This window comes from Chinchilla lanigera, unplaced genomic scaffold (genome assembly GCF_000276665.1).
Source record: "Chinchilla lanigera isolate Chin_1 unplaced genomic scaffold, ChiLan1.0 scaffold00082, whole genome shotgun sequence".
Taxonomy (NCBI): domain Eukaryota; kingdom Metazoa; phylum Chordata; class Mammalia; order Rodentia; family Chinchillidae; genus Chinchilla; species Chinchilla lanigera.
Window position 1 is genome coordinate 180,173 of NW_004955483.1, and position 21,609 is coordinate 201,781.

A 21,609-nucleotide genomic window follows, 5' to 3' on the forward strand; every position below is an offset into this window, starting at 1 on the left:
CAAAAGAAAAGAAAAGAAAACACAGAAAAGAAAAGACAGAAAAAGAAAACACAGAAAACAAAGAAAAGCTACATTATCTTAAATTTAACAATTATTTCTTGGATATGAAATCAAAAGCAGAATACAACAACAATGCATCAGATAGAATTCATCTAAATTATCTAATCTTTCCAGAAGTAAACATTGTCTGTTTTCTCTATTGCTACAGAACAACTTTACATGTGGGAGATAGTTTGACTTTGACTCTAATCATGCATACACATGAGCTAGGCACACACACATCATTTATATTTACAGACAGCTCAAAGTACTAAACGAAAGTGCCTCCACATTGCAGATGTATAATTCATTATAAATGTGTGTGTCTATCTTCTTGACTGAGCTAAACCTTTACAAATCAGTTGTACTTGTGTCTGGACTTTATTCTGTGTCTGTTCAAGAGCTCTCTGAACAATACACAAGGTGACTGTGACATCATCACATCCTGAAACACATCTTGAATTTAGAGGAGCTCCAGTGCCATACTGAAGAACTTATAAGAATCGAATAAATTGCCTGAAAGAAATTTGTCTTCCAGTAGTCCCAGGTAGCCAGGGAGGTGACACTGAATGCTCAGTGGGACACAGCCTGCAGCAACAGAGGAGCCTGGAGCTGGGATTGGAAGGACTGAGGAGATAATGTGATTGGCTTGTTCCCAGGTCAGTGCCTCTGGGCACCAGTCAGAGCCTTGCTCTGTTCCTTCCTCCTCTCACTTCCACTTTCCTAAGTGCTGATGGCTGTTTGTGAGGCTCAAAACATAATGTTACATGAACTTTAGGTCTTAGGTATATCCACCAATTTCAGCTGATCCCTTTGCATCAGGTAGTGAACAGGCCACTGAGAAGGGAAGGGATGGTTACAGATCAAACTACACTGCATTGCTTCCTGTAGTCAGCTGCCTTCTTCTCCTTGGCTCTCCTTCACTGTCTACTGACAAATGAGAAAGAGACAATTTCTGAAAATGGTAGTAGGGAGCCAGAATTCTGATAATTCTGTGTAATTCTGATATTGACAACCATACATAGATCTCTGAACTACATCTGGGCAACAAATGCAAAATCTGAGGTTTCAAAGGAAAAACCATTGTGTAGGAGTGAATTTTTAAAAGAAAAATACAGACAAAGGAATGCAGAAACCATAAGTAAACTGAATCATGCATACAACAAGCACCCAGATGAGGAAGAGGACCACACCAGCTCTCAAGTTCCCCTTCTGCTGTGTTCTAGACATTTCACCTCAAGATACATATTCACTACTTGGTGATCCTTTATTAGTGAAGTACAATCTACTTTGAAAATGTTCAGAAAGTTACCATTTTGGATATTTGAGTATTTCTCCCTAATTGGTTCCTGTGTGATGGTGATAGTGGGGAAGAGACAGGGTATAACAATTACTCATTACTGCGTATTTACTCACTACTGCACATTCACTGTAATTACATCAAGAAGTTCCGGGGCTCAGCAATTTATGGAGTAGCAGGGAGAGAGCAGAGTGGCACCCCAGGGATAAAGAGGTACCAAAGGAACCCTTTTCTCATAGTGAAGCCAAGATTCATGATATTGACATTCTGACAATAGTGAGAGTTGGCCATGAGCACTGGGACTCAGGGAAGGATAAATAGGGTCTGGCTGGTGCTGCTCTGCTGGAATTTTCATCCTCAGCTGGGCTGCACAGACTGCACAGGTAAGTGTATCTGACTCTGTGGACTGGGCTGCTTTTTGCTTTGGAAGGAGAGATGCTAGAGGCAGGGCTGGTTAGAGGAAGGTAGGGAAAAAGGTAGTGCCCTGTCACTTGTAGAAGGGGCAGGTGCCATGACAGAGGCAGAAGATGGTCCATCATTTCTCAATTCATATCCAGAAACTTTGGTCTCACTGGTCCACCAGGAAGCCTTTGTGGGCAACATGTAGGATGCACTGTATCTAGAGCTATCGGGTTAATAATATCCCTTAGTTATTGTGGGCTGATCAGGTCTGCAATCTCCTGAATGAGTGTTTGGTGAAGGCTAAATAAAAAAAGGCAAATGGGATGATTTTAGGGCTCCAGGAGGATCAAAGCCCTCTCACAGAATTCAAGATTCTCTCAGGGCTAAGACCAAGACCTTCTCTGGGTCACCCGTATTTATTTAGTTATCAAAAGAAGGGAGGGGAGTACTCAAGAAGGGCAGAACCATTCAAGGATTTTTCCAAATAAGGTATTAAATTAATCCACTCAAGAAGGGTGGAACTACTCAAGGACTTCTCTAAATAAAGTATTAAATTAATCCAGTCAAGAATGAGATGCCTGTCGGGTATGGTGGTGCATGCCTATAATCCCAGCACTCGGGAGGCTGAGGCAGGAGGATCGTTGCAAGTTCGAGACCAGCCTGGGCTACAAAGTGAGCTCAAGGCCAGCCTGAACTGCATAGCAAGACCCTGTCTCAAAAAGACAAAAAAAAAAAAAAAAATGAGATGCCTGAGGCTGTAGACTTCATCCAGTTGTCTGATCCAGGTGTCCTTGGCTGTGATCTTGTCTTATCCTTTGAGGCTTTCTGGCTTCATCCACCACTACAGGTTTTAGTAAGGATTAGTGACTCACAGAGGTTCACTTTCTATGAGTCTGCCATTTCCAGATAAGGAGCCTAGGCCTTGGACAGGTTCACAAGTGAACATGAAAAACTAATTGATTAATTTAAGTCCTGCTCAGCTCTGCTTCATAGTGGTCTCCATCACAGAGCTTCTCTTTTTATGAGAGCGGGAGATATAGGAAACCTTGGTGACCTTTCCACCCGGGGGTTTGAGAGCTGTAATTTTCTTCAGTGTCCCTGCAGCCTTTGTATATTTTTTAAATTCAAAATGGATATAATTTTTATTTGGACTATTAATATTGTTTCTGGTGACCTTTGTTCTTTTCAAGATGGGGTACTTTTGCCTTTTTCATTATAACTTCTTTTGTTCTGAATTTTCACTTTCCTAGTTCCAAAATTTACCACACTGTACAATTACAGAGTCTTGGAGGAAACACAGACATTAGAATATATAATAACACTGACAATTGCTTTTAGAAAATGGTCTTTTAATGCTTGCTGCCACAATGTGCCTATATAGCACAAAGCACCTTCCCTAATTTATAGATAGAACACAGGGTCTTAGAAGGCCCAGGTAATATATTCATGGTAACGTATGTAGGCTTTGGGAAAGCCAGGATTTGAAATTCAGGTGGTTCAATGAAAGATTGTTGTCATAATCTTGAGCTGTCATACTTTTCAGGTTCAATGTTATCCCTCGTGCATCAACTGACCATTAGCTACCAGAAAACCCTGACTTGATTAGATGAATGCAGACTGCATTTTTTATCCTTACATAATCTAGGTTAAAAACTTGTGAGATTTTATTAATATATACACATAAATATCTCTTTCCAGCAACCTACACAGTACATATAATTATGTAGCTTTTCAGCCCAAGGTGATGCTCTTCAGAAAACAGAGAGAAGTTCCTCATTCTAAAATCTGTTATTGATACCTGAGAGAGGTATACCTGAAAATAACTATCAAGTCATAAGCAGACCCAAGATGGAGATAGGGCAAGTGGAAATGCCTATAATTCTTAATTCTTATCCATAATTCTTCATAAATAACCCATGTAATTCACTGGATCAGTGGAAGCCAGGAAGTTCCCACACCCATCCATGTAAGGAGACACTAGAGCACTGGTGAAATTGTCATTAAAAGTGAATTGACTCTTCCAGGCCATTCAGTCTTAACATTCACAAGGAAACACATTTCAAATATCTCTCTAACTGGTTTGTCAGTTCATCTCTGTGACTAATGTAGAGTTTCACAACCATAAGCCATATTTCAAAACTTACAAACTAGCTTGGAGCATTTAGTAGTAGGTGCTACGCTAAGCAATTTAGACATCAGCTAGAAAGGCAATGTCTCATATGTTTGCATTATACAGCGCAGGAAGGAAGCAGATATACAGGCAGCACAGACATTAAGCAAAAGTGCAAGAGACAAAATCCTAAGCTGATCTGTGATCTTCAAGCAGCAGTTAGCTGTGAAGGTAGCAATAGAAAAAGAGCAACCCAGGGGCACTGAACATATTCTTGTTTCAAGAGAAGCGGCAGTGTTAACAAATTTTGGGGGGAAGAAATAATTTAGTAAGGAGGACAGGATGCCAAATTGTGAAGGACAAGTACAGTTGTAGTTGATGTGCAAAGTTTATGTTATATGTAAAAAAGTAAACGATTTCTGTTTCAAAAGCTCACTTTGACTATAATATAGAATGACATGAGACAAGAAAAGGGCTGTATACCATTTATAAAGAAATTATACAACTTACAATGTGAGACATTAGGGAGCCTTGGTTTTCAAAATGTACCAAATGGAATTGAGAAAAATCACTAGACTTAACAAATATTAAAAGTTAGAATAAGTAATATGTGTCTTTGTTGGAGTCCACAAGACCAGGACCTGAAACAGAAATTTTTCTCTGATTCTTTCTGGGAGAGTGATCTCAAGAAAAATGGAAATTAAGAACAGGATAAGTAGGAGGAATAAAGAAATCAGCTTCAGTTGTACACCACCCATGTGCAAGACTGGGAAATAAATTTTTCCACAGATTTAGCCCCACCTGGAAGCATGAGGGCTTAACTTTTCTACTCTCCTACCTAACAACTTTGTGTCACCTGTGTCCAAGACTTATCACAGGGTTCAAGGAGAAGGGTAAGGTACACAATGGCCTCCCAAGAAGCAACTCCATTTAGCCAGGTATAATTTTTTGGAGAAGCTACAATGACTCTTCAGCTCACTCCTAATTTGAGACATACGTATGTCTGGCATGGTACAGAGGATCTGGGTGAAACACAAATAAACCCAGTAGTGTGACTTGATTGAGTAGGTGTGAAACGTGAAAAGGAAGGAGTCAGTGAAGCCGATGCTCTGAACCAAGGCTTAGAAATTGACTGTAGAATGTTGCTCTTAGCTATTGTCTAGCATAAAAATGGTCATATAGGGGCTGGGGATGTAGCTCAGCGGCGTAAGTGCTTGCCTGGAAAGCTTAAGGTCACAAGTTTGATTCCTGGTACCAAAAAAAAAAAAAAAATAGAGGTTAGTAGTATAAAGAAAACCTTTTTGGAAAGATGGTTCGATATATTAGAATGGAATTTATGTCCAAAGTGTAGTTGTCATTGTGCCCATGGCAGTGGAAGCAAGAAAAGAAGAGGGAAAGGGGCAAAGAATGAGATCAGGCGCCAGCTAGGAAAGTGTTCACTTATATATCTTAGAAATAGTTCTTTTCATTAAAGTCAACACAGAGAAAATGCACAGACAAGAAATGTATTATCTTTATTAATTTGTGTTTCTCAAAACATTTTCTTCCTTAGTCATATCCATGACATGAAAAGATGAGTTGGAGTAACCTCATCCAGAGAATAATTTTCCTCTCTCTTAGTGGACTTGGAAGTATTGGAAACATCCTTATATTCATAAAACATATACATGTTTTTGTTATGATTACTGAGAAAAGACCCATAGACTCTATCCTCATCCACTTGGCCTTTTCAAACACAATCATTATATGTAGCACAGGGATCAGAGGTACAACCACAATTTTTTATTTTAGAAACTTCCTAGGTAGTGTTGGATGTAAAATTGTGATTTATTTTGAAAGGGTGGCTCGTGGTCTTTCCATCTGTACCACCTGTCTCCTCAGTGTGGTCCAGGTGGTCACTATCAGTCCCAGGACCATCCTGTGGAGAAAGTTCAAACCACAGACTACAGGGCAAGTTCTTCTATGTCTCCTCCTATTTTGGATCTTTAATTTCCTAATAAGTTCTAACTTGCTCCACTACATCACAGCAGTCAGAAGCATGAATCAATCTGGGATTAGAATATATATTGGCCATTGTTATATGCTACCATCTAGGCAAATAGTTAGATGGATTTTCCTCTCTTTCATGGCTGTTCGGGATCTCATCTTCCAGAGTCTCATGGGCTGGAGCAGTGGGTACATGGCTATCCGTCTGTACAAACATCACAAGCGTGTTCTCTACCTGTATAGCTCTAGGTTTGCAAACAATTCCAGCCCTGAAATCAGAGCTACTCAAAGAATTCTCATTCTCATGATCTGCTTCCTTTACTTTTACTGGGCTGACTTCATTTTCTCCTTCTACATGGGATCTATCTTGCCAGATGGTTCCACAACATTAAATATTAAAATATTTTTAGTACTTGGTTATGCAGGTGTCAGCCCCTTTGTCCTGATGAGCAGGGCTGTCCATGTTGCTAAATACAGGAATGCACACTGAGAACTTCACTTCTATACCCATTCCTCCATAAACTAGAGGTATATATAGCAGGAATTTATCTGACCTAATGAGCTAATGTATCAGAGCATTATGATTGTAGTTATTCCACCATCCCTATCATGTGGATATTAGCTTCTTGCTTGCATAGGAGAAAATATTGGAGTTTATGTTGTTGTCAGTAATCTCCAAGTCAGATCTCTTAAGCAAAGCCCCAGGCAGTTACCCTCTCTTGTTATCTACCTCGTGTTTCCTCAAACAGAGTTCAAAGCTTATCACCTCCCGAAAATCACTTAAAAACTAAGTTTGTGCCAGGAGCCCCCAAGGAACCCTGAGCATTAGAGAAGTATGGGTGGAAAGGATTTCAGGCCAAATTTTTTACCTGAGGTCCACTTGCAAGACAAAGTGGGTGCGATGGGGAGACATTAACTCGAGGCAGCACAGGGAATTTGGTTGGTAGCTGTTTCCCACTGCTGAGTTCCAGAAGTGCTAAAGAAACAGGTAATAATAAATGCCCTGGGACTATCCCATCTGCATTAACATTGTGAAGCAGGGTCACAAGATACATAGAAAAGCGCATGGTGGGTTGAAGTTCTGCAATGTGCAGATGGTATTCCAGATGAGGCTGGAATCCACAAGCTCCCAAGCTGACCAGTTGCCCATGGTAGGAGGCATTTTCCACTTCCTGTGACTTAGTGCACAGCCTCCTCCCCAGGGACAGTGGCTCCTTGCTCAGGTCACAGTGGTCCAGGGACCCACATGCAGGATGGACATTTTTGCAATTTTAAAACTTACATTTAAATAATTTATAAAAAACATTTAATGGATCCAAATATCTTTTTTTAAAACAGAATCCAAATATCTTTTTATAAACCTTAAGAATCCAAGAGCACTAGAATTTACATTTAACAACTGATTATGCAGGTGCTACAAAGATTTATAATACATTTTAAAATTTACTTGTCTTTAAAAATAATTTTATGTAATCTATGGAAATAAATATATTAGACAAAAAACTAACACTTCGAGTATTTCTTGTCAAAGAAATTGCTAAAAAAGCTGTTGTGCTTGAAACTCAGAAATAAATGGAAATTGTATCTTTATTTTTTAATGAAAATAAATATTATCTTGATTGGCTAACAACTTAGGTAAAATGTATGTTAACAATTTTAAAGACATTTATTTTTCAGTATTTAATCCTACAAAGTAGTATCTTGATCTCTGCTGAGCTTGTTGGTCTCATTTCTTTCCCAAGAATTCATTTTCCTACTCACAGTTAGGGACAAGAAATTCTACATCTTCCATCCCCTTATCATGAGCTATTTTGGCCTATTATCACAATGCAACTCTTTCTCTTTCTTTCTCTCTCTTGTTCTTCCCTCTCCTTCTCACTCTCCCTCTTTCTATTTTCTTTATTTTTTCACCTCTCTCTTCCTAGATTTAGAGTTTTATAAAATTGATCTAAGGAAGAGCTGCATAGACATTCTTTCAATAACTTGAAACTAAATGCCCCTTCAGAATTCTGCTAAATATCAGAATAATGTCTTACATGAGGTAAAAATTTAAAAAGAAACTCCAGTAGGATTTAAAAATACCATAAATCCAAAAATACTCTTGCTTACAAGAGGAAAGAGGAAAGCAAAAGAAAAGTAAAAATCATAGGGAGTTGAGAAAAGCTAGGTGAAGGAGATGGAGTGATGAACTTAACACATAGGGCACATCCCAGGAAGACCATTGTGAGAATTCACATTGGACACCTCAACAAGGTGAACTCAGACCCACATGTTCAGAGTACAGTGCACTGGTCATCCATTACTTTCTCTACTCAGTTAAAAGTTTACAGCATCTTACTGCCTCTGAGTACCTCATTTCAGAAGTTATATAGACTTGAAACTCCTACAGAAGGATGCTGAGAAGATGTATTGGAGACCTCTTGAGATGCAGAGATGGCCATCTACAGAGGAATGAATAAGAAACTGGAGTGGAAAATTCATGTGGGGACAGAAGGTGAGCTTTCATAGCACTGGTGCACAAAAACATCATAACATCATCTGCTGCCTTCCTTCTTCAAAAAAAAAAAACAAACACAAAAAACCTTCCCTCACATGGAGGATGTGGCTGCCACATGTGACCTTCTAGAGTTTTCAGTCACTTTCTGGCTTTAGGTGAACCTGGCCCTTGCCTCTGTGGATTCACCATGCTGAGAGCTCCAGTTGCCCACAGGTAACACAGGCTCCCAAACACGTACTGCCACAGTCCACCTCAATGGAGCTAGAAAATTGGAATAAAGAGTCTGGAGAAGTAAGGCAGAATCTCAGCAGGAAAGTGATCAGTATCTACTCAGTGTTACTGCAATTCTTGAACACTGGGGGTGAAATCGCACAAAGAGGAACCTGTCATTCCTGGACTTTTATCCTGGGTCATCTGTGTTACAAGAAACATAAGTTTCAATTCCTCCCTCCAACACTCCCAACTCAAAAGAAGAACTGTGTGTCTGTCTCTAAGGATGGTTTGCTGAAGCACAGGTCCCATTCCTATCATTTGATTGTCCAAAGGATCTGGTGCTTAAACCCTTAAGAAAGTCTCCCTTAGGGAGCAAATGATCCTGGAAAAGGGGAGATTTTTTCAGCTCCTTCTAGAAGTTTCATAAGAATAAAACGCACAGATGAATGATCATGAGTAGCACTCAATTCTGATGAATTATAATGAGTAATAAATACCTGGGAAAAGCAGGTTCTATGAAAGCTGAGTCTCTGAAGGAAAGTTTTGGAGATGAAAAAAAGAGGGGCTGAGCACAGTGGTGGCAAACCCAGCACTATCCTGAGAGGTGGAAGAATCCCTGAGAGTCCTTGTTCTGTCATCAATCACCTCTCCGCAGGGTCACCATCTGCCTCATGATTGTTTCATTTTTTGTTTAGTTTTTATATAAATTTTCAAACAGAGTTTCAAAAATATTAAAGCACCAGTAATCTAATGGATTTCACTTCTTGCTGATATTTTATCTCATTTTCTTCACACGTGATAAAGCTCATTTTACTTGTGTATGTATGACTATTGATGTTTATATTTATATTGTATATAACTTTACCACTATATATATATATATATATATATGCATTTGTGTGTGTACACACTATCTCTCCCATCTATTCTTAGTTATTGAAGGTTAATGCTGTGCAGTTCATCATGGGTTTCATTATTTTGATCTCAGTGTTACCTTTCTTTATTGAGACTTTCTTCAAGATGACCTTGTGTGTAATTTGAGCCCAGACTGGCTATGTAGTGAGTTCAAGGTCATCCTGAACATATATTCATAGCAAGACCCTGTCTCAAAAAAAAAAAATGATCTTGAGACATGTGCTGATTGTTTCTGTGTCCTTGAGACATGTGCTGATTGTTTCTATGCTTTGCTTTCTTGTATATTTGGTTTGTTTCTAGCACTCCTTTACTTTCTGAGATGAGACTTCCAGAGGTATGCTGTGGTTATCCACCTCATATCTTGTATCAACTATTTCTCTAAGGATTCCTGGGTTCTTCTAGTGGCAAACAGTGCACACCCTGAAAACAATGAGAATGCTTATTCCTCTGATTGTAGTTAGTGTCCCTGCAAACCTGAAAAATACATGTACTTTATGGATGTAAACATGCACAGATCATATGTACATAGCCATAGATACACATATTCACCTATTTTTTAAATGTAACTTCACATTTATACCTCTAAATATAATCCTTCTCAATTGGTTGATCTTTTACCTTTTCTCCATTCCACATTATACATTTCTTCTTCCTTTGGGGACACTTGACTTCCTAGAAGTTGGGCACATTTGCTCATCTCTCCCATTATATAACATATCTAAAATTATTCCTGTGCTCTGTATGGCAGCACATGCCTGTAATCCCATTATTCAGAAGGCTGAGACAAGAGGATTGTCATGAGTTCGAGGCCAACTTGGGCTACATAGTGAGTTCAAGACCAGTCTGAACTGCGTATCAAGACACTGTCTGGAAAAAAAAAAAAAAACAATGAAATAAAATAAAATAATTCATGCTTTGTACACACCATGATAAAAAGAACTGTATATTTCATAAATAGCTGGTAATTTCACTTACCACCACTTGCCCAAGGCTGAGAGTGTATTTCAAATAAATTATGTTGCACTGTTTTTTATTTGATTCTCCTTCAAACTTTTAGCATATTGAAAAAAATCTAAATAACATTTTTAAACAGAACAAATCCATTTCTTTATGCTTTACCCTGAAATGTCCCAAACTACTAACTTCTCATGTCTCCCCAATTACTTTTTAGTCTCACTCTTCCCAGCATGACCTAGTCAGTATGACAATGGGGCATTGCAACACAACCAATTCAAGACTGGGTGTAGGCTGACAGAAATGAAGTCAGAGGTGATATAATGTACAAAATATGCACTATATTTTGCACATTTATGGAGTTAGTTTCACTGTGTCCATTTGTCAGAGTCTAATAAAGAGACTAAAAATATTCCAGTTGAGTAAGGTGAGTTTAATAAACAGAATTTTTAGATTATTTCAAGATTATTAACTAAGGGGGGCTGGGGATTTAGCTCAGCGGCAAAGCGCCTGCCTGGCAAGCGCAAGGTCGTGAGTTCAGTTCCTGGTATCGGAGAAAAACCAAAAAAAAAAAAAAAAGATTATTAACTAAGCAACCTAAGAAGAGATTCAAGAAGAGAACACAAGATATGACAGAGAGAGCAGGAGGCAGCCCTCCTGCCTCCTATAAGGCATCCCTGTAGGACTGAGGAAACAAAGAGCGAAAAGGATAGGGTTTAGATTTAAAATGTCCCTCAAGGGCCAGGGTTATCGCTTGGCAGCACAAGTGCCTGCCTGGCAAGTGCAAGATCCTGAGTTTGATTCCTGGTACCAAAAAAAAATTTTTAAATGTCCCTCAAAAAATCTCACATATTTAGAAGATGATTGGATCACTGAGACATTATAGTCATCAGTGGATTCATCCATTGATGAATTCAGTAGATTAATGTGCTGTTAGGAGTTGGGGCCTGGTTGAAAGTGGCTGTCTCCTCCTCTTGCTCTCATTGCTTCCTGGCTGCCATAGGATAGCGGCTATCTTCTACCAGGCCCTTGTACTATCCCATTTCTGCATTGGAGCCATGTGACCATGTAATGAACTCTCTGAAACCAGGAGTCAAGATAAATCTCTCCACTTTTAAGTGTTGCATGTTGGGTATTTTGACCAGCAAGGATAAACTGACTAATACATGACTCTTGTGGATAATATGGAGAAGTCACCTCTGCAAGCGCTGGAAAAGCTGTCCAGTGGATTCACCTGTCACTGCAGGGAGGGAAGGTAGAGGCAGGAATCTTGAGACAATGTTTCACCCAGATCATTCCATTGTTTCTTTTTGTTAGAATGTGACTGGCAAACTGACAGCATGCTTTTTACAGCTCCAGCCCTAGCATCACACAACAGAGTATAGAAGGGTAATTGAAGTTGGGAGATAATAACTAATAACTAGTCCACTTAGGGAAACACTTAAGTGTGATTTCTGTGAACTCAAAGCATCCTTGAACTGAATCTTTTTGATGCTTCTTTGGCCATAAAAATCCTTCAAATCACTGAATTATAACACATGATCTAGGGAGAAGATGAGAAATCTTGTATACCCCCTTGGCTCAGGACTCACAGAACAAGAGCTGTACAAGAGGTGTTGGAAGGGCTGGGAATCCTCCCCTAGATTGCAGGCTCTGTGTAGTCCATCCACCATAACCCTCATAAACCACAATAAAACAATAAGAATTTCACCCTCCTAGATCTATAAAGAGAAATAGCCTAAAAGATATCTGATGGGAGCACTGACTCCTGCCTGGAGAGGATGAGTGTGGAAAGTTCCAAGACCCAGGAGGAGTTTGATAGCCTTGAGTTAGGCAGTGCATCTTGTATCACTTCCCACTCTTCTCCTTTTCTATAAGCTGAATTCTCATTTTTCAGCACTGGAAGTGGTTTCTCATTACAAATTCAAGAGGGGAGAGTAGATCAAAGGAAAAACATTTATTCCTTCACCTCTGGGTCAACTTCTGTGATGAGCTCTCCATCAGGAACTACATCCCAGAGCTCCCACAACCCCATTTTTTTTTTCTGAGACTCAGCTTACTGAAGAGCTATAGTCCTGGTGGAGACCAATCACATAGCAGATTAGTGATTTGTCACCTCAAGTCCTGATCTTCCTCCTTGCAACCATTCAGAAGCCACCTCCTGACTGAAAGATTGTGAGGATTATGGCTATAATCAGAGTTCTTCCCTGTCCTGGCACTAGTTTTTCTTTTCCTGGTGTATATATATTTTGGCAGACTCTACATTTTATACTTATTCACTCGGTTTTGTCAAATGCAGTCATTTGTACAACAGGGTACAGAGGTATAGCTAGTTTTTTATTTCTAAAACTTTCTGGGTATTATTGGTTGTAAAACTGTGACTTGTCTCTGAAAAGTGGCCCAAGGCCTTTCCATCTGCACCACCTGTGTCTTCAGTGCGGTCCAAGACCACAACCACCCTGTGGAGAAAGTTCAAACCACATCCTACATGGCAAATTTTTTCCTGTCTCCTTTTCTTTTGTATCTTTAATTTTCTGATAAACTCCAACTTGCTCCATTGTACAACACAACAGTTAGTAGAACAAACAAATCTGAAGTTGGAATGTATGCTAGGTATTGTATTTTACCATCTAGGCAAATAGGAAACTTTCCTCTCTCTCAGGGCTCTTCAAGATCTCATTTTCCTTCACAAGCCTGCCTTCCAGGTCTACATACCAGGCCAGCCCAGAAATCAGAGCTGTTCTAAGTACTCTCATTCTCATGACCTGATTCCTTTTCTTTTATTGGGTAGATTTCATTTTCTGTCTTGCCACATGGTTCTACAATAGTAAATATTAAAATATTTCTAGTGCCTAGTTATGCAGTTATAAGCCCCTTTGTCCTGATGAGCAGGGATGCCCCTGTTGCTAAATACTGCAGTGGTCAATCAGAAGTGCAGGGAATTACCTTCTACACCTATTCCTCTATGAGTTAAATGTGCATACACTAATGTCCGAATATTACTACATTATCAAAGTTTATTATAATACCTATGTTTTTTATTTTAAGAAATTTGGCACTAGGCAATCTAAGGCTGGCTCCAGGGTCTCAGGAAGGTGGAAAGACAGATTCTTACCAGACTCTTGCCACCATCCCAATCGCGTGGCTTTTAGTTTCTTGTTTTTAGTTTCTTCAGAGCAAGCTGTCGTCGAGTTCAGCACTGAATCAGTAATCCCGCCCTCCCTTCCGGGTCAGATCCTCTAACCAAACAGGAACCCAGGGCGGTTCAATCCTCGCCTTTGTGTTCTTTCAAGTGTAGTTCAGTGCTTAACCTGTCGGGAAAGCTACTTAACATATACTAAATATCTGCCCAAGACTCTCCAAGAAAATATGAGAATAAAAGAAAAATGAGGATAAAGGACGTGAGTTTATGTCCGTTATCTGGCGTCTGTTTGAGTGGGGATTGACCTGTGAGAAACTCTTGGCAGCACAACGGGACCACTTGGCAACTGTTTCGTATTGTGGAGTTCCAAAAGCGCTAACCAGGAAACTGGTTAGAATAAACACATAAAACTGCAAACACACTGACGATGGGAAAGTATGGTCACTTTATACATCAGATAGCACAAAGGACTGTAGTTCCACTAAAAATATGCTCCAGGTGAGGCTCGAACTCACAACCTCGGCATCGCTCGCACACATACTGCCCTATAAGTACCGCGCGCTAACCGATTGCGCCACTGGAGCGTCCGGCGTCTGCTTCCGGTCAGTGTGACCAAGGCTCCCTAGGGACTTTGGTGTCTTGTGCCAGGGTCACAAAGAGCGCGGGTCACAAAGAGCGCGGATCCCAAGCGCCGTGCTGTATTCTGGGGCTGTGCCTCTGAGAGACACTGGCGAAGGTGGCTGGGGCCCCGCACGGTCCGGAAGCCCAGGCCCATGCGGGAGCCTTGTCCGTTGCAGAGCGACGGGACTGTCTCTGGAGAAGGGGACCGGAGCGAGCCCTCTGCTGGTCCTCGGCGGCGCAGAACGGTGCGGGACTGTCGCGAGCGGGCTGCGCAGCGCTGTCTGCGAAGAGCGGCCCACATAGGAACGCAACTGTGAGCGTCCTCCGCCACTTGCCTGGGTCCTAAAAGTGGAAAGTGTCTAGAGGGGAAGAACCTAAACAGGCCAGGATTGGATATCTGAAATTTTGGGAGTCTCTGTGCTAAATTAAACTACATTTTCCAAAGTGTCAAACTGCGTTAAAGACCTCGTGCTTCGGAATGCTTTGAGGCGCCATGAATGGGTAAAGAGCTATCTCTAGAAATGAACGTGTGTAAGCTTTACGTGGAACTTTAGGTTCTGTCTTGTGGTTGGGAGATGTGGGAGAGAGCATCATCCGCGTTGTTGGAAATGTCAGGATCTCCATCTGTAAGGACAAATAATATTCCATAGTACATTGTTTTATTAATCCATTGGTTGACTCTTTGGCTGGTTCCATATCTTAGCTATCCTGAATAATTTGTCAGTGAACACGGGGGTGCAGATATCCTTCAGGTATCTTGACTTTTTATTTGGCTATACACCATGAAGCAAGATTGCTGAATCCTATGATAGTTTTAATTTTACTTTTCTAGGAACCTCCATGCTGTTTGCCACACTAGTCTACTAACTTGCACTCCCGCATCCGTGTACTGAGAGTTCTTTATTTCCGTATCTTCACCAATACATCTTTTATCTTTTTTTATAATATGCAACACAAGGGTGAAATGATAACTCATTGTAGGTTTTGATTTGCATTTTTGCAATTATTTGTGACATGGAGAATTTTTTCATACTTTTTGACCATTTGTGTGTCTTCTTTGCAAAATGTCTACTCAATTTCTTTGTTGTTTTCAAGTCAAATTTCTTATTTGTTTGGGCGTTTGTGTTTGCTTGCTTTGTTATTGTGTTGTGAGTGTGTCTTAATACTTATTTTGGTCTTAATCTTTATGAAATATAAAATTTGCAAATATGTTCATCCATGTTGTTCCACATGACTGATTGATTGCTTTGCTGTACAGAAAATTTTGTTTGTTGTAATCCTATTTGTCTACTGCTGTTTTGATTAGCTGAGCTTTTAGTCTCTTGCTTAAAAAATTACTGTGAAGTCCAGTTTCAAGGAGCTTTGCCTCTATGTTTGTTTCCTTCGAGGAATTTTACAGTTTCAGGTCTTATATTTTGGTATTTACTCAATTTTAGTTGATTTGTTTGCATGTGAGATAAAGATCTAATGCCATTCTTTTGTGTATGAATGCTCAGTTTTTTCAATACCACTTATTGTGGAGACTATCCTTTCTCTGCTATGTATTTTTGGCATCCTTGTGAAAAATCAATCCACTGAGTATTTTTTTAATTCATTCTATTATTCATTTTCTATTCATTCTACATATTGTTTGTGAACAGAAGCATTTGTGAACCAAGGTATTACTGTGTGGAGGACCACCTAGGTGATTCTCCTTGAAAGAGGAGCAATTGCCTCATTTTGGCTGAGGCTGACTCTATTTCTATGTATTGGTATGTACAGAGCTGGCTGGGACTTTTCCTTATCCCTTCCATTGGCTTTAAGCAATGCGTATCGGTCTAGCTGAGGTGGTGATGGTAATCTTTGGAGATAGCAAGCATGTCTCCCCGGACCCCCGTTGCTACCTCGAGTGAGCTGAGATGAGATGGGATGTGTGAGCCAATGCTCCATGCTGTTGGCTGGGATTAAGCCTTGGGATAGAGGCTATGACTTCCTGGGGTTTCAAAGATTACACATCAGAGCTGAAGCACTGACCCCAAACCATTAGATACTCTCTCAATTGTGCTATGCAGATTACTCTTTCTGCATATCCTTCTCTCTGCATATGGCAGAGGTGATTTCAGGCCTCCTGCTTAGCTCTCAACTCATGGCCCTCAAGTATGTCCTGCCACTCTCACAGTCCCTCATCCTCAAGCCACTCCCTTCTTCACAAATGAATAAAATCTGGGTTCGGTCCTGGAAAGAGGCCTTTGTTCCAGACAGCCATCATTGTGGCTGGACTCGGGACCTCCTTGACTCCCTACCATTTTGGATATATTATTGTGTCTTTATTTACACTGTGAGTTGCACTGGAGATGATAGATTAGAATTTCAATTCCAATAACTTTTCCATGGGATTATAAGTATAAACTTCCTGGGATTCGATGAGGACTGGAAAGGGCTCTCAATATTACTGTATCACTATAAATTTCCTATTTAGTACTATTTTTGCTTATTCCATAAGTATGTATCCCATAAATTTTGTTGTGTTCTGTCTGGAGATTTTTTTAAATTCCTTTTTGATTTTCCCTTTGGCTAAGTGGTTGTTCAAGATTATGGTGGTAAGTTTCCATATATCTGTGAATTTTTCCATTTTTTAATGTTACTCATTTCTAGTTTTATCCCATTATGATTGAGAAAAAAGACATGTAGTTATGATTTCTATCTTTTTGAATTTGTTAAGATTTGTTTTGTGGCCTAACTTCTAATTTATTATGGAGAATATTCTGTGGGGGTTTGAGAATGTGTGTTCCTCCCTTTTTTGGTTAAAGAGTTCTGCATATGTCTGTAATAACTACAGCATTATTCAAGTACACATTTTCTGTCCGGATGTTCTTTTCATTATCTAAAGTGGAGTACTGGAGTATTATTTTCAATTGGTTCCATAATGTCTATAATCTATTTTCAATCTTCATTTCTTTTTGCTTCTGTGTGATGTACAATTTCCAATGACCTGTGCTCAGGTTTGCTGATCTCTATTGTGTATATTCTAGTCAGCTGCTAAAACTCTACTGATTGTTTCAGTTCATTTATTGGGTTCTTCAGCTCTGATTTCTCTTTGGTGCTGTTGTATATTTCCCATTGTTTTGCTGAACTTCTCACTTTGTTCTCACTTGCTCTCCTGCCTTCAGTGACCATCTTTATGACCATTATTTTTAAATCTCTGTGTGGAAATCACTTATCTCTATTTCATTCGGATCACTTTCTGATAAGTTACCTTTTTCTTTTATTTGGACTTCATTTCCCAAAGTTCTTTCTTCACTTTCCTTAACTCTGTATTGGTTTATAACACCTTAAATTTCTTAGTTTGTATGTCTTAAAAATAAGGATTCTCATTTTATATTATCATTTTATTTTATTTGAAGAAGTACAATGCTACTATCACAATAAACAGTGGTAATCTTTTACTGAAAGAAGTGACTTGGCTAAATGTCAGAGCAGAACTAAGTTTTGAATCCAGCTTCTCTGGCTCCACCTTCTGCTACTTTATTTTTTTCTCAAGTCATTTTGAAAAATGAACACTTCTCTTTTTAAGTACATTCCTCAAAGCAAGTGTAGACTAATTTGTGGTTTTTTAAATGTATGACTGAGATGTTTAATTTTTATTGAAAGTGAGCATTTTGTCTGATAAAAATATAGTAAAACCTTGGATTGCAAGTAAGTTGTCCTGTTAGTGTCCCACAAGATGAGAAAACATTTTTAATAAATTTTAACTTGATAAATGAGAAATGTCCTGCAGAACAAGTAGCTCATGACACTGAATACCATGATCACAACTGAGCCAATAGCCTCTCTCTGTCTTTCTCACTCTCTTTCTTGCTCTCTCTCTCTCTTGCTGCAGGATTGTGTGTTGCATTTCCTCAAAATCCTCAAAAGCAGCCAAAAGCAAGTATCATTGGTTAGAGGTTAAAGCTACATGAAAAGAAAAAGATTCCACTGAGCCCATAGCAGTGATTCCATTAGTGACACTGAAAGTCATCATACACAATAACCCTCCTCTCTTTTGTCTCCCTCACACCAGCCTCCAATATTTTCAAAGGTAAATGCAGCTTACTGTGTTCATTTTTCTTTATATTTTCTATTTTTTTATTGTTTGGTATAGAATAGTATTATAACCATTTTTATAAATATTTATTGGCTGTGGAATGAATTATCTGAGTTTCCATTATTTTCTATGGGGAAATTCACTTTGATACACAAGTACTTTGGATCCCAAGCATGTTTCTAAAACAAATCATCCTTGCAAGCCAAGGTTTTACTGTATTGATAGTTTCTATTTATTCCTTTTTTTTTTTTTTTTTTTGACAACAGGAGCAACTCAGTTACATATCCACCTTGTTTTTCTGACTCCATTCCAAGCTCAGGAAAAAGGAGACCTCTTCTCAGCAGTGTATCCACCATCTCTGAGATGTACAGCTACTGCTGTGCAAGATCTGTCTATAAAGAGTCTCGGGACTGTATCTCTATGTACACATGGTCAGAAAAAGTAACTTTACCTGTTGAATTACCTCTAAATTCCTACAGGAATAAACTTTCTTTCCCTGCTATTTTCTTGGCCAACTCTCCTTCCCTACTACCATCTTTTAACACTACACCTGGCTGACAACATAAACTTTCTAAGTTAGAGATGTATTATTGCCGCACATTGCAAATCCAAGTAAACCCTGGGAGTATATTAGTATAGTTGAATACTACAGCAGTGGTCAGTTGAAGGAAGCTGACAGATAACGCAGCCTGTCCTCCTGTGGATGGACCTTTTGTTTCTGTATCAATTATTGTCTTAGTCCACAAATATTTATTTAGCACTCACCTTATGGCAGGCAGTATGTTAGGTGTTCCAAATATATAACTATATAAATAGAAAAACATAATCCCTGTCTTCCTCTGAGCTTTCATTTCTTTTAAATAAAGGTTCTTATACTTCTAAACAGATTTTCTAACAACCTTCTGCTTTTTCAGCTCCTTATTTTAATTTATTCCTACATTTGGTAATTCCTTCATCAACGGACATACATGCAGAGTGTCTACTACTAGCCAACCAATGTGCCAAACAACAAGCTTGGGGCCAGAAGGTGTATTGTATTAGTTTGTTTCTCATAACCATAATGTAATACTTAAAGCGGCTAAGTTTTCCTGTTTAATTTTATTTTATGTTTTTTTAAAAACATTTTGTATTAGTATATGTTCGAAATTCATACATTTTGAGGAGTGATCACATATACATATTGTAGCTTATTTCCTTTTTTTCAATGCCTTCCTCTTCCTTCCCCCTCCCCCACCTCCTCTTTTGGTTCCCTTATCCCCTTTTTCATACTTGTTGATATTATTTGTCTTAGATCATGTTATGCATATAGTGTTTACATTAATTCAGTTTATTAGGTTCTTGTACATGTCATATCTTTATTCTTATTTCCCTTTTCCCTCCTCCTCACCCCTCAGCCTTGTTCCATTGGGCCACTTACCTACTGCAAGAGATCTGTCCCTTTTTCCTTTCTATCCATCCTTTATTATTTTCAGTGTTTGTACTTTGCCTCCCTCAAATGAAAGATACCATGTAGTACTTAAGCTGTGTGTCTGGCTTATTTCAATCAACATTATAATTTCCATGTGCATTCATTTTCCTACAAATGTCTCAAATATGTCATTTTTTGTAGCCTGGTAGTATTCCACTATATATAGGTACCACATTTTCTTTATCCAATCGTCTATTGATGGGTTCACAGGCTGCTTCTAGGATTTAGCTATTATGAACTGTGCTGCTATAAACACAGGTATGCCTGTATTGCTATAGTAAGATGACTTAAGCTCTTTGGGGGAGATACCTAGCATGGGGATAGCTGGGTCCTATGGAATTTCTAATTTCAGTTCTTTGAGAAGTCTCCATATAGATTTCCATAATGGTTGTATTACTTTGCATTCCCACCAACAATGCTGGAGGGTTCCTTTTTCACTGTAGCCACACCAGCATTTGCTATTGTTTGATTTCCTAATGATTGCCTTTCATTCCAGAGTAAGATGGAATCTTAGTGTTATTTTAATTTTCATTTCTCTAATGGTCATAAATGTTGAACACTTTTTCCTATATTTGTTGACCACTTGTATTTCTTCCTCTGTGAAGTATCTGTTCATTTCTCTTACCTGTTTCTTTACTGCGTCTTTAATTTTAGGTGGTCTCATTTTCTTTTTTTGAGTTGTTTGTATCTTCTAGATATTAGTCGTGTGCAGAGAAGCTGGTGAAAATTTTTTCCCATTTTGTAGGTTGTCTCTTTGCTCTACGGATTGATTCTTTTTCTGTACAGAAACTTTAGTCTGATAAAATCCCGTTCATTGATTCCTGTTGATATTTCTTGTGCAATTGAGGTTCTGTGTAGGAAATCCTTTCCTATACCTATGTCTTCAGGAGCTTTACTTATTTTATCTTCCAGAAGGTTTAATATTTCTGTTTCAATATTTGGATTCTTGATCCAGTTTGATTTTAATTTAGTATGTGGTGACAGATAAGGGTCCAGTTTCATTCTTCTGCAAGTGGATAATCAGTTTTCCCAGCACCACTTGTTGAATAGGCTCTTTCCCCCACCAGAGTTTTTTGGCACCTTTGTCAAAAATCAAATAGTTGAATATGTCTAGGGAGGTTTCTGTACCCTCAATTTTAGTCCACTGATTCACGCATCTGTTTCTGTTCCAGTATCATGTCATTTTTATCACTATTACTTTGTAGTATAACTTGAAGTTAGGTATTGTTATGCTGCCTGTGAAGCAGGCTAATTTTATAAAGAGATTTATGTCACTCACAGTTCTAGAAATTCGCATATACCCAAGTATTTCCTTGATCACCCTGTATTATCTTTTAGATGCCTGCTATTCCTCTATAAGATTTCAGTGTTCTTATCCAGTCATTGGGACCATTGTGAGAGCTGAGGGCACAAGCCAAAGCTTTTAGGGTACACATACGCCAAGGGAAACAAAGGCATCATTCAACAGAACAGTATGGCAGGTGACTTTTTGAATAAACAAGGGGAGTAGCATAGCATCCCATATTCTGTTAGGAGGAAGAGTTCACATATCATGATGTCACTAAATGTCTCACCAGGGAGACAAAGAGGGTCCATGAGGTTTTACTCCTGAGAAGAATGCTATGATGGGCCTCAGTGTAAAAAGGTACATGATAGAAATAGAGTATAATCAAAAGACAAAGACCAGAGGAAAATATACCTAGAGAGAGAAAAAGGAGAAAGGTTTTAAAACATAATAACAGAACAGCACTCTGGGAGGCAAGAGTATCACAAGTTCAAGCCCAGCTTGGGCAACTTAGTAAAACCCTGTGTCAAAACAAAACATTTAAAGGGTTGCGGCTATAGCTCAGTGCAAAGATCCTGGGTTCAATGCCCAGTACCACAAAAAAGGAGGTGGAG

At 39.0% G+C, this 21,609-nt stretch overlaps 1 protein-coding gene and 1 non-coding gene across 2 annotated transcripts; one reads left to right on the forward strand and one right to left on the reverse strand.

Annotated features, from left to right (window-relative positions):
- The first annotated feature begins 5,424 nt into the window (after positions 1–5,424).
- On the forward strand, positions 5,425–6,327 carry LOC102029399 (putative vomeronasal receptor-like protein 4). Its single transcript, XM_005403420.1, has one exon. It carries the CDS (start codon positions 5,425–5,427, stop codon positions 6,325–6,327), a length of 903 nt encoding a protein of 300 aa, XP_005403477.1.
- Positions 6,328–14,048: 7,721 nt separating this feature from the next.
- Trnai-uau lies at positions 14,049–14,142 on the reverse strand. Its single transcript has 2 exons — positions 14,105–14,142; positions 14,049–14,084 (listed from the first exon to the last, which is right to left on the reverse strand). It is a non-coding gene; the product is annotated as a tRNA-Ile (tRNA).
- Positions 14,143–21,609: the final 7,467 nt, after the last annotated feature.

Bases quoted from the DNA above. Each gene is read 5' to 3' on its own strand.
- LOC102029399 (XM_005403420.1), top strand. From the start codon at position 5,425: ATGAGTTGGAGTAACCTCATCCAGAGAATAATTTTCCTCTCTCTTAGT.